This window comes from Lithobates pipiens, unplaced genomic scaffold, assembly GCF_037356315.1.
Source record: "Lithobates pipiens isolate NorthernLeopardFrog02 unplaced genomic scaffold, aLitPip1_a1.2 Scaffold_8, whole genome shotgun sequence".
Classification (NCBI taxonomy): domain Eukaryota; kingdom Metazoa; phylum Chordata; class Amphibia; order Anura; family Ranidae; genus Lithobates; species Lithobates pipiens.
This window is the reverse complement of record NW_027507903.1, coordinates 274,644,264-274,656,945: the sequence shown is the minus strand read 5'-3', so window position 1 is coordinate 274,656,945 and position 12,682 is coordinate 274,644,264. Positions and strand designations below refer to the sequence as shown.

The window sequence follows — 12,682 nt, the reverse complement described above, 5'->3', positions numbered from 1 at the left end:
TTAGAATTTAGGATTTTCTTATTTAGGAAATGTATGAGAAAATAATTTTTGGACTTGAAAAAAAAAGTGTTTAGTTACAGTATACTGTATATTTTCTCCACATTTACATGCAAGTTGCCCAGCAAAAGTGACAGGGGTTGGAATAAACTATAATATTGCCAGGTGTGCTTTAGTAGTTACCTATTATTTGCATACTTTAAATCTCCTTTTTTTCTGCAGAATAATTCATATTCATAGTCTAAATACTATACATGTATTATCCACAATTCACTATCTGAGAAAAAACTTTTTCATAAAGTCTTTACTTGGAATCAGAAAAGCACAAAGTCACTCACAAATTAGTTAAACTGTATATATACATAAAAACACATGCAAATACACACACACACACACACAGAAACACATATTAATATATATATATATATATATATATATATATATATATATATATATATATATATATTGTGGCAGCACGCAGGTAAAATCACCTGGTTGTATTCAGGATGGGAAATATGTGTGTCCTAGATTCAGGCTGTATGCAGACTTTTACAATTAGAGGGGAAGAGTTAATGAGCCCAGCTGTAGTAAGTGGGCTCATTAAGACCTCTACAAAAAACCCCAGCATGCATAGGGAGATGCTCCATCCTGGAACCAGTTTTGTGTGTATAGACTGGGGAGTCTGAGATCTGTTCTGTGCGGTGAGTTAACGCCTGTGTGGCAAACCCCTACAATAGAGACAGGGACTGGGGCAGCACAAGGCTGCACCCAGTTGTTAGACAGGGAGTCTACGTGTGTAGTTAGAGGTCAAGCTGACCAGGATTTATTTTCCTGTTTTATTTTGTTTGGCTGTTTATGTATCACTGCATGTAGCAGAAATAAACCGGATCTTTTGTTTTTTGAACCTACACCGCTGTCTGCTGTGCCTGACTTTGTGTTGTGAACCCATCCAGGGGGTCACACACACCCGCTACCGAGCTAACCCCTCACAGTTGGTGGAGAATTTTGGCAAGTTTTTTTTTCAATTTTTTTTTAAAGGCCAGCAATGGAGGAGATACTGAGACAGCTGGCTCTAGCAAATGCAAACCAGCAGCAAGCAAATGCAAATCAGCAGCAAACAAATGCAGCTTTACAAAAGAGCCTTGCAGCTCAACAACAAGCCCAGCAGCAGGCAAATGCAAATCAGCAGCAGACAAATGCAACTTTGCAGCAGAGTTTGGAAGCTCAGCAACAAGCCCAGCAGCGATCTGAAGCCCGCTTCATAGACCTGTTGCAGAAGCAAGAGCAGAATTTTCAACAGCAACTAGAGACATTGATACAGCAACGTCCGCAGACCAATGAAGCAAGTGGGTACAATAATACCGCATCCTTTGGTGTGAGCCGTTTACTGACAAAAATGACTGGAGAGGATGATCCGGAGGTGTTTTTGACCACATTTGAAAGGACTGCTGAAAGGGAAAAGTGGCCTAAGGAGCAATGGGCTGGACTGGTGGCCCCTCTGTTAACTGGGGAATCGCAGAAAGCTTATTATGACCTAGAGCCTGACCAAGCAAAAGACTATGTGGTGCTAAAAGCAGAAATATTGGCACGGCTGGGTGTCACCCTGGCAGTCTGGGCTCAGCGTGTGCATAACTGGACTTTTCAGGTTGGAAAACCTCCCAGGTCTCAAATGTATGATCTCATTCACCTGAGCAGGAAGTGGCTGCAGCCAGAGATTTTGACCGCACCAAACATTGTGGAACGTGTGGTTATGGATCGTTTCCTGAGAGCTCTTCCTACTGCCATCCAAAAATGGGTAAGCCATGGAGACCCAGAAAATGCAGATAAACTTGTGGATCTGGTTGAGAGGTACTTGGCTACAGAGAACTTGACCACCTCTTCCAGGGACTCACGGACTTTCCCCCCTAAGACCAGATCATCCCCAGTGGCGGGTAAGATGACTCCAAGGGGTGAGGGTGGAGAGAGTGAGAGGGTGGGAGTTCTACCTAAGGTCTGGCGGGAGCAGCCCAGGAAGCCCATGCTGCAAGAGGCAGCGAAAAAAATTATTTGCTACCGCTGCCGGCAAGAGGGACATATTGCAGCCAATTGCCCAGTTGTGGATGAGCCTATGCAAGGTGACTTTATAAGGGAGAGACGTCAGTCGCTGTTTGCGACAGTTGCATGCACTGCCATTCGGGGACCTGAGAGACATTTATGTAAAATGTGTATTAATGGTAGACATGTTGATGTGTTGCTAGATTCAGGTAGCCTGGTAACATTGATAAAAGCTGAATTAGTTACTACAGAGGTCTCTGGGAAGAACAGGGTGGCTGTTATTTGTGTGCATGGGGACACCCGAGAGTATCCTGTAACTTCAGTGTTTTTTGAGACCCCCAAAGGTAACCTCTCTCATCAGGTGGGGTTAGTGTCTCACTTACCACATGATGCTATTGTGGGAAGGGATTTTCCAAAATTCTGGGAACTCTGGGATTGTCCTGAGCCCCCCACTGGTGCCCCTATAGACCAGGAAGATGACCAGAATTCCTCTGGGAGTGGTGAGGACTCTCCTGAATTTCCCTTGTCGGTATTGGCGGGGGAAACTCGAGAAACTGGGGAGGAGCCAACATCCTCAGTTGAAAACATGCCGTCTGTGGAGTTTTCGGATCTTGAGGTTCACAGGGAAAATTTTTCCACAGAACAGTTAAAAGACCCCACCCTAATAAAGGCACGGGAAAATGTGGTGAAAATAGATGGCGAGTTAGTGAACCCAGATAAGACTTGCACTTACCCGTACTTCACTGTGGAAAGGGACCTGCTGTATCGAGTGGCTCAAAGGGCAGAAGAAACCATTGAGCAACTTGTGGTGCCCAAACCTTACAGGGAGTTGGTGTTAGAATTGGCTCATGGACACATTCTGGGAGGTCATCTGGGGACAGAGAAAACCAGAGAGAGGGTATTGCAGAGATTCTATTGGCCTGGGGTCATGAAGGAAATAGAAAAGTATTGTTCCTCCTGCCCTGTGTGTCAGAAGTCGGCACCTATGCCACATTTCCGTAACCCACTGGTACCTCTTCCTATCATTGAGGTCCCCTTTGAGAGGATCGCAATGGATTTGGTAGGTCCGATAATGAAGTCTGCTAGGGGGCATCAGTACATTTTGGTTATATTGGACTATGCCACCCGTTATCCGGAAGCAATTCCTCTCCGAAATACCTCGGCCAAAACCATAGCCAAAGAGCTATCCCTTGTTTTTAGCCGCGTGGGTATTTGTAAGGAACTGCTTACGGACCAAGGTACACCCTTTATGTCCCGGGTTATGAAAGAATTATGCAAGTTGTACAAAGTGAAGCAATTGCATACATCTGTGTATCACCCCCAAACAGATGGGTTGGTTGAAAGATTCAACAAAACCCTAAAACAAATGTTAAAGAAGGTGGTGGATAGAGATGGAAAGAATTGGGATTGTCTAATACCCTATCTGATGTTTGCCATTAGGGAGGTACCCCAATCCTCTACGGGTTTCTCACCCTTCGAGTTGCTCTATGGGAGACACCCAAGAGGGCTGCTGGATATCGCCAAGGAAACTTGGGAAAATGAGAGTTCTCCTCACAGGAGTGTGATTGAGCATGTCGCCCTGATGCAAGATAGAATTGCACAGGTAATGCCAATTGTAAAGGAACATTTGACCCAAGCGCAGTTAGCACAGCAGAGAGTGTACAACCGTGGGGCCAAGACCCGTACTTTTTCCCCGGGGGATAGGGTCTTGGTGCTAGTCCCTACGGTTGAAAGCAAATTTCTGGCCAAATGGCAAGGTCCATATGAAGTAATTGAAAAAATTTGTGAGGTGAACTACAGGGTTAGACAGCCAGGAAGGCGAAAGCCGGAGCAGATCTATCACGTCAATCTGCTGAAAGCCTGGAGGGATAGGGAATCCCTAGTCGCAGAGACTTTGTCACAAGTACAGCCTGATTGCTTAGTTCCTGAGGTTGGAATAGCAGACACCTTATCGAAACCCCAACAACAGGAGGTTAAAGAGTTTGTACTTCGTAACAAAGAGATTTTCTCTGAGCTTCCAGGACAAACATCTGGTGTAGAGCATGACATTATCACCCCGCCAGGAGAAAGGGTAAAACTAAAACCTTATAGAATACCAGAGGCCCGACGGGAGGCAATACGTGGGGAGGTTCAAAGGATGCTGGAATTGGGTGTGATAGAGGAGTCCCAGAGTGACTGGTCCAGTCCTATTGTACTAGTGCCCAAACCTGATGGGAGCTGGCGGTTTTGTAACGATTTTAGACAATTAAATAAAGTTACAAAATTTGACACCTACCCCATGCCACGTATAGATGAGTTGATTGACCGGCTGGGAACAGCCCGATATATGACAACTCTTGATCTCACCAAAGGGTATTGGCAAATTCCCCTGGCCGAGTCGGCCAAGGAGAAAACTGCGTTTGTAACCCCAGATGGGGCATTCCAATATAAGAGAATGCCGTTTGGGTTACAGAATGCACCGGCAACATTCCAGCGGAAAATGGATAAGATTCTGAGGCCCCATCAGAAATATGCTGCAGCTTACCTGGATGATGTGATTATTCATAGCACAGACTGGGTCTCACATTTGCCAAAAGTACAAGCAGTCCTAGACTCTATCCGGGAAGCTGGGTTTACGGCCAATCCAAAGAAGTGTACCATTGGACAGGAGGAGGCCAAATATCTTGGGTACACTATTGGGAGGGGGGTGATAAAACCCCAAGTCAATAAAGTCGAGGCCATACAGAGTTGGCCACGTCCCAACAGCAAGAAACAGGTGCGAGCCTTTCTGGGAATCGCTGGCTATTATCGACGATTCATTCCCCATTTTGCTTCTCAGGCTGTGCCCCTCACCAACCTGACAAAAGGGAAAGAGTCGGTTATGGTTAAATGGTCCCCAGAGGCTGAGGAAGCATTTCAGTCCTTAAAAACAGCCTTATGTAGCCAGCCAGTGTTGTACTCACCAGACTTCTCTAAGGACTTTGTTGTACAAACTGATGCGTCAGACGTTGGGTTAGGAGCAGTGTTATCCCAGGTCTGGAACGGGGAAGAGCACCCAGTCATTTACCTCAGCAGGAAGTTGAAGTCCCATGAGGTAAATTACGCCACGATTGAGAAGGAATGTTTAGCAGTGAAGTGGGCTCTAGATTCCCTTCGGTACTATCTGCTAGGTAGGCACTTTGACCTGGTGACTGATCACGCTCCTTTAAAGTGGATGGCTCAAAACAAGGAGACCAATAGAAGGGTAAATAGGTGGTTCCTGGACCTACAGGAATTTAACTTTACAGTTAAGCATCGCCCTGGTGTTAAAATGGGGAATGTGGATGCTTTGTCTCGGATACATGCGTGTCTGGCTACTTGTGTTACAACCCCAAGGTTGAAACAAGAGGGGGGGTATGTGGCAGCACGCAGGTAAAATCACCTGGTTGTATTCAGGATGGGAAATATGTGTGTCCTAGATTCAGGCTGTATGCAGACTTTTACAATTAGAGGGGAAGAGTTAATGAGCCCAGCTGTAGTAAGTGGGCTCATTAAGACCTCTACAAAAAACCCCAGCATGCATAGGGAGATGCTCCATCCTGGAACCAGTTTTGTGTGTATAGACTGGGGAGTCTGAGATCTGTTCTGTGCGGTGAGTTAACGCCTGTGTGGCAAACCCCTACAATAGAGACAGGGACTGGGGCAGCACAAGGCTGCACCCAGTTGTTAGACAGGGAGTCTACGTGTGTAGTTAGAGGTCAAGCTGACCAGGATTTATTTTCCTGTTTTATTTTGTTTGGCTGTTTATGTATCACTGCATGTAGCAGAAATAAACCGGATCTTTTGTTTTTTGAACCTACACCGCTGTCTGCTGTGCCTGACTTTGTGTTGTGAACCCATCCAGGGAGTCACACACACCCACTACCGAGCTAACCCCTCACAATATATATATATATATAAAATATCTGGACAGGCAAATTTCATCATACATTGCCCTTTTTAATAAAATATGTACTTGACTAAAAGATTACACATTTTTTTTACCATATTTGTACCATCTATTTCCTGTCTGCTGACAAAGATTCTTGACACCAACACTAGTCCCCATTCTGAACATAGCCTGAGGCTGGAGAGCAAAGGATGTTAGAGAAAAAAATATTATATTGATTTAAAGTTAGAGAAATGCTAGTGAAGGCAAAATAGGAAAGATTTTTTTTTTTTTTTTTTTTGCTGCAGGGCTGGTTTAACAAAGAGAAAAGGAAAATTGAGCAGACATCATATTTTGGTCAAAATGTTGTAAAAGCTTGACCAGTAGTAGATTAGGCAAACCCTCTTTATATCTTTTCTATTCTTTTTGGGATGGTACTAAAAGCAGCTCTACAGACACGGAACCCATTTAAATTTGAAACCAAAACCAAAACTGGTAAGAAATATATTTGTACTCAGCTTTCGAAACATAATGCAGTACATTTGAGAGTGTTGACAAAGAGAACAAGATATTTTATTGTGATTGCTCATGAGCCCAACTTTTTTTTATTACTAGCAGGTATTCACATTCTTATATTTAAAGGGTCAAACTTGCCAAAAGTGATATTTCAATGTGATGGAAGACACTTGAGGGTCAAAACCAGCTGAGGATTTTTACATTTCTAAATGGACTACATTGGTGAAATACCTGTGTTCCAATGCCTGTGTCTATACACCTGGTGTGGACATGATCATTGGTTATCATTCTTTTTATAGGATGTATCACTAGGGATCAGCCAAACGTACCTGTATTGGGTTCAAGGCAGTTTAGATGCCAAATCTGAACCCCATTAACTGACATTTCCAATGAAACAAACATAGTTTAAATGGCAAATGACTGCATTGCCCACTTTACTTAGTCAGGGATTTTCCAGGATCTAAGCTAGATGTAAATGGGGAACCAACACAAAAAAATGTGTTTTCCCCTAAAATACAAAGCAGACACTTATGCTTGATAAGGGTCTGGTATAGACCCCATGAAAAAAAAAAAAGATGTGAAGTCTGATATGAATTTTAAAATGGTTGTAAATCTCAGACATGAAATAGGAACAAAGCATATCCCTCTATAGTATGTAGTTGTCTCAATTAAGAACACTATGTGGCATTTCTATCGGTTGCTTCGTCCCTCTGCTATGAGCATGAATCACTTCTATCACATTTTTCTCACAACAAGAGAAAAAATGTGGCAGGGGAGGGACCTCCAACTGATTGCCAGCCTCAGCTCTGTTCCTGTGTTCTGTGTGAAGGAAGGTGTCTCTTTCCTACAATCAGCTGTCTTCACTGAGCTCTGCAGAGTGTAATTTCAGCTCCCCACCTCTTTTTTCTGCAAGCTCAGACAAGTTTATAAATTCTGCACTGTGAAGCCTGCACATAAACAGGTCCGACTTATGTAGGAGGATTTGTTAAATCTTGGTATATAACCTGAGGCCAGTTACTTCACTGGGTATATGTAAGGGTTTACAACCACTTTAAGGGGAAATCTCATGGAGAATAAAAAGCACATACAGTACCATAGTAAAAAGGGTGACATAGAGTTTCTTAAACTGGGGCTGACTAATACTATTTACATAGTGTACATTGAGTCTGTACAATATTCCTGATAAAACCTGCCTAGTCTCTGCCTTTGAAACCACAGCCTAGTAGAAAAAGCTGACATTGTGTACATTGGCACTATATCATATTTTTGTATTTTGTCTAATAAATTATGCTCTCATTTTTATTTCATGATGAAATATCCCTGATCCTTTTCTCCAAAAATTTGGATTAGTTAATTTGCTAACATAGTTTGCATGGAATATGTACATTATTTCTGGCTTTTTTTCCTGTGAAATAATACACTGAGATTTATTGATTCAAATTTTCCTGTTCTCTCCCTCTTGAACCCTGGTCTAGTAAACACACTTACTGTGTGTGGAGTCTGTAAAACATTTATTTCCTTTTTTTAAGTGAAATACATGCCAATTCACCAAAGCATCGTATGTGAGTGGATCCCTTGTTCTTGATGAAAACAGATCTACGTCCGGGATCCCCTATCTTTGGCATATAGCCAGGAAGATGTCGGGGTGAAGAGACAATTCCCCCAGAAACAACTGCTGGCAACTTAAGTAGCCCGCCTGCCAATTCTCTACCCCTGGAATGAAGATTGCCAAAATACACAGCACATGCTTTTCTGCCCAGGTTAGGATACGGTTTATCTCTCCCTGGTTTGCATGACTTCTGGTACCCCCTTGGTGATTGATATAAGCCACTGCTGTGGCATTGTAGGATTGAATCCTGACAGGACAATTCCGCAACCTGAATGTCCATGCCTTTAGGGCTAGGTACGCCGCCCAAATCTCTAGACTGTTGATGGGAAAGGTCCTTTCGGGTCTGGACCATTTCCCTTGCATGGTTGCCTCTTCCAGGACTGCTCCCCAACCTGAAAGGTGGGCATCTGTTGTTACCACCTTCCAGGTAAATTTTAGATTTTCCCCTTTTCCCCCTGAAACTGAGCATAGGGAACCACTTTGAATGAAGCCACCATCTTTCCCAACAACCTCATGCAAAGGCGAATAGAAGGACCCTTCTTCTCCCTGACCACCTGAACCAGCTCCTTTATACACCCTCTTTTGGGCTGCATCTATAACCAGACCCAAGTACTCTAGTCTTCTTACTGGCTTTAAAGAAGATTTCTGTAGGTTGAGGACCCAACCTAGGTATTCCAGGTACTTGACTGTGGTGACCATGTTTTGGTCTAAGCGGGCTACCGACTGGTCCATCAAGAGAAGGTCATATAGGTATGCTATAATTGTTATACCTTGAGCCCTTAATCTGGCCAGAGGAAGGGACAGAAGTTTTGTAAACACCCGGGGTGCAGTAGCTAGACCGAAAGGCAGAGCTACAAACTGAAAATTATGTTTTTCTACTTCGAAACACAGATATTTCTGATCAGCGGGGGGAAAACAGGTACATGCAGGTATGCATCCTTGATGTCGATTGACAACAGAAGTTCTCGTCCTCGTAGGATGGAGACTACTGATTGGATTGATTCCATGCAAAAAGAGCGGATTTTCAGGAACTGGTTTAGATCTTTGAGATCTAGAATTGGCCTGACATCTCCATTTGGCTTTGGCACAGTGAAAAGGTTTTAATAAAACCCCAACCGCGTCTTTTCCATGGGGACCACCACCATGATCACTTTTTGCGACAAAAGTCAGTCTAACACTTGAAGGAGAGACTTCCTTTTCTATAGAAATTCTCGGAACTCTAGTTTGTAACCCAGAGTTATTGTAGAGACCACCCATCTGTCTTGAAACACCTCCTGCCAGACCCTTGAGATCTGTAGCAGTCTTCAGCCCACTCGAGCGAGCGGGGACATGCCTTCATAAAGAGGCTTTAGTGTTTTGTCTTGTAGGTTTCCTCCCCCAGGACTTCTTTTGTCCCTGGGGTTGACCCTGAGGTTTAACCCTTGAACCTGACAGTGGAGGCCTTTGCAACAGCCTGGAGGCTGATGTCCCTGGCACTGGAGAAAGAGCCTGTTAAAATGAGGGACATTTACTCCTTTTCTTAACTGGCAAAGGGGTACTTTTCCCACTTGATATCTTTTGGATACATTTGTCCAAATCATCCTCAAACAGCCTTTCACCACAGAAAGGAAACCCAGCCAAGAGCTTTTTGCATGGCGCTTCAGCTGACCAATTTTTCAACCATAAGATTCTATGCATATGCACCAACCATAGCATAAGGCGAGAGGTCTGAAGAATAGAATCTCTGATTGCATCAATTGCAAAACACAAAGTGCCTGGCAGCTCAGTTAAATCCTGGGCCTGCTGTTTAGGAAAAACCTTGACCACCTGTTTCAAGTGGTCTCTCAAGGATTGGCATACCCCAATTGCCGCCAGTGCAGGTTGAGCTACTGAACCTGACAAAAAAATATTTTTTTAACAGGAATTCCAATTTTTTATCAGTTAGATCCCTAAGCATTTGAGCATTGTCAACAGGACAAGTCAAACTTTTATTCACAGAATATATGGCAGCATCAATTGCTGGTATACCCCACATATTTGTAAATCTTTGTAAGTGTTGAAAACTTTTTAGGAGGGAAGAAATGCTTATCTGGGTGATCGCACTTTAGCAATGAGTGGACAGGAAAGGCACGCAAAGCTTGGGGAGGCTTCAGTGAACCCAAACAAGAAGTGGGCTTTTCAAACGATCCAATCATGGCTGAGGAGAAAACCTCCTTGGTGATATATAGAGGGGCTGAAATGCCAGAAGCAGTTGCAATCCCTGACAACCCCAATGGCTCACTCTGACCAGCCTCCCTAGGCCTTTCAGGGGGGATGGCGTTGCAGAGGGAGGGTACTTAGAGCATGAGGGAGATCCCTTTGAGCCCCTGGTTTTTTTTTTCCTCTCCTTCTGCCCATAGTGCTAAGCCCAAATGCAGAGGTACTACCTGAAAATGCACCCACTGTTGAGCAAATAGTTCAGCAACTGCAGCTTCTATCAAGGCTCAGGCTGATACTTAAGTAAATGTGCCCTGGGAATGCCTGTGTCACCAACACTGACATGCCCCCATCTCCTCTGTGTCCCTCCATCAGCTGAATGCACCTGCAAAAAGGTGTATTTATAGCCTACACAGCCCCTGCGTTGTGAACGTTGAAGCACACCGACGCTGTGCTAAGCCCCCGACCCCCACCGCCCCCTCACTCTTTTCAAAAAAGATTGCTTAACCGCGCGAGCGGGTCCCTGATTCGACCAGATCGGCATGTGGGGGGGCTGGGGTGGAGGAGAGCTGCTGGAAGAAAACCAGTGTGCTATGGTGGTGGCAGCAAGAGCGGTGCGGGATACTGCTGACTGGTCCGTGCTCCCTTGGTCTCCTGGAGTGAAAGAAATACCTCAGTCCAGGTGGGGGATGTCTAAAAGTAAAGCCCCCCTTCCAACATCTTACCTGAGGCTTGGGACTGGAGGAAGCGTGCAGCTTGTACTGACACAGAGTGAGACTGACAAGCATGGAACAGGTACATGCTCTTGACAGCCCCCAATGGCGACTTTAGGCATAACAACATTTACTGAAAGGAGAAACCCCATAAGAATTAGAAAAATTCCTTAGGAATCTCCGCTTACCTTATCCAGTCTGCAGGGTTCTGTGGTAAACTAGACAGACCCAATCTTCACTACTCATGGTGGGCTCCATTTAAAAAACCTTCAAGGACCGGGACCCCTTTTTATTGGGGGTTCCACACCCTTCAACCCATAAAGCACCCGCCAGGAAATATGGCTGAAAAAACAAAGCACTAGATCCCGGGGTCCAGCTCTCTAAAAAGAGAAGCTTTACAAGCAAAACCTAATTTCTTCCGACACGAGACACGGGATCCGGTTGCATAGCTTGCCCCAGCAAAGGAATATTCCAGTGGAGCTCAGCCCAGCACATCTTTCCTCGTGACCAACACCTTAGACACTGGCGAAAAAACTGAGGTACTCCCAGTAAGGGGAGGGGTTATATAGGGAGCTAAACTTTCTGTCTAGGGTGTGCAAGTGTCCATCAGCTAAAGGTGCCTATATAACCGATACAGTAATAACTGTGGCTCTGTGTCCCGTGATGTACAATAAAGAAATTAACAAAATTGATTGTTTAAATTCACCTCCCATAGGCTTCAATAGGATTCAGATTAAAGTTCACTATTTTTGAACTTTATGATGGTAATTGTTTCCATGAATCAAACCTTGATCGAGTCACTCATCCTTGTTATAAGGCATTGAAATGTGTACATTAGGTGTGAACACAAAAACTCTGAGCCTGATGGAAAAAGAATTGGAAATTACTATAGGGAGATCCTGTCATTAAATTACCAGAAACATATGAAGCCGGGGGAGTTTCAAACTACCAGATTCTGCCTATTACTAAAAGATCACTAGTCACTAGGAGGACTCACATTTTAATCTTTACCTCTTCGTAACCTTGAAGTGGTTCTAAAAATGTAAGGTTTATTCGCAAGGTTAAAAACCTTCTGATTGCAGCTACCCCAGCCCATCCTATATTTACTTGAGCTCAATTTCAAAGTTTCCCCATATCAAGCGAGTTGCTATGGTGGGCATCCAGAAGGGGGGGGGGGGGGGGCAAGAGCGCCAGCAGGGGACCAAAGAACAGGAGGATTGGAGCTTCTCTGTTCAAAACCATTTCACAGAATAGATAAGTGTGGCATGTTTATTATTTAAAAAAAATATATATTTACAAAAAAGGGGCACTGGTAAAGCACATTACTTTCATTTTCATTTTCGCTTTATGACTATGCCAGGGGGAGTAAAGTGTCTCTTTATTAGATCATCAAAGAATGTGAAGCACAGTGTTTGTGACCCAATGTCATCATGGAAATTTTAATGTTTTTTTTTTTTTTTCATTTTTAGCATATATGAACAAGTCTGCCGTTCTCTCTTTGAGAAACACAAGCTGCTATTTTCTTTTCTGTTGTGCGTGGGTATACAGAAGAACAGAGGTCTGGCCAATAATGAAGAATGGCATTTTCTTCTCACTGGTGGAGTTGCACTAGAGATCCCTCAAGCCAACCCAGATCCCACATGGCTGAAGGACAAATCTTGGGGTGAAATTCTTCGACTATCTACTTTACCAATTTTCAGCCAATTGGATGATCACTTCTGCTCAAATGTAAGTAGCTTACAAGTGATAGAA

At 44.0% G+C, this 12,682-nt stretch overlaps 1 protein-coding gene across 1 annotated transcript in view; it reads left to right on the top strand.

Annotated features, from left to right (window-relative positions):
- LOC143962680 (dynein axonemal heavy chain 3-like) overlaps window positions 1-12,682 on the top strand; it is a 2,426,925-nt gene that overhangs the window by 2,093,031 nt on the left and 321,212 nt on the right. Inside the window, exon 66 of the mRNA XM_077472045.1 lies at window positions 12,400-12,658. Coding sequence (XP_077328171.1) covers window positions 12,400-12,658 — 259 coding nt within the window. The remainder of the gene's footprint in view (window positions 1-12,399; window positions 12,659-12,682) is intronic.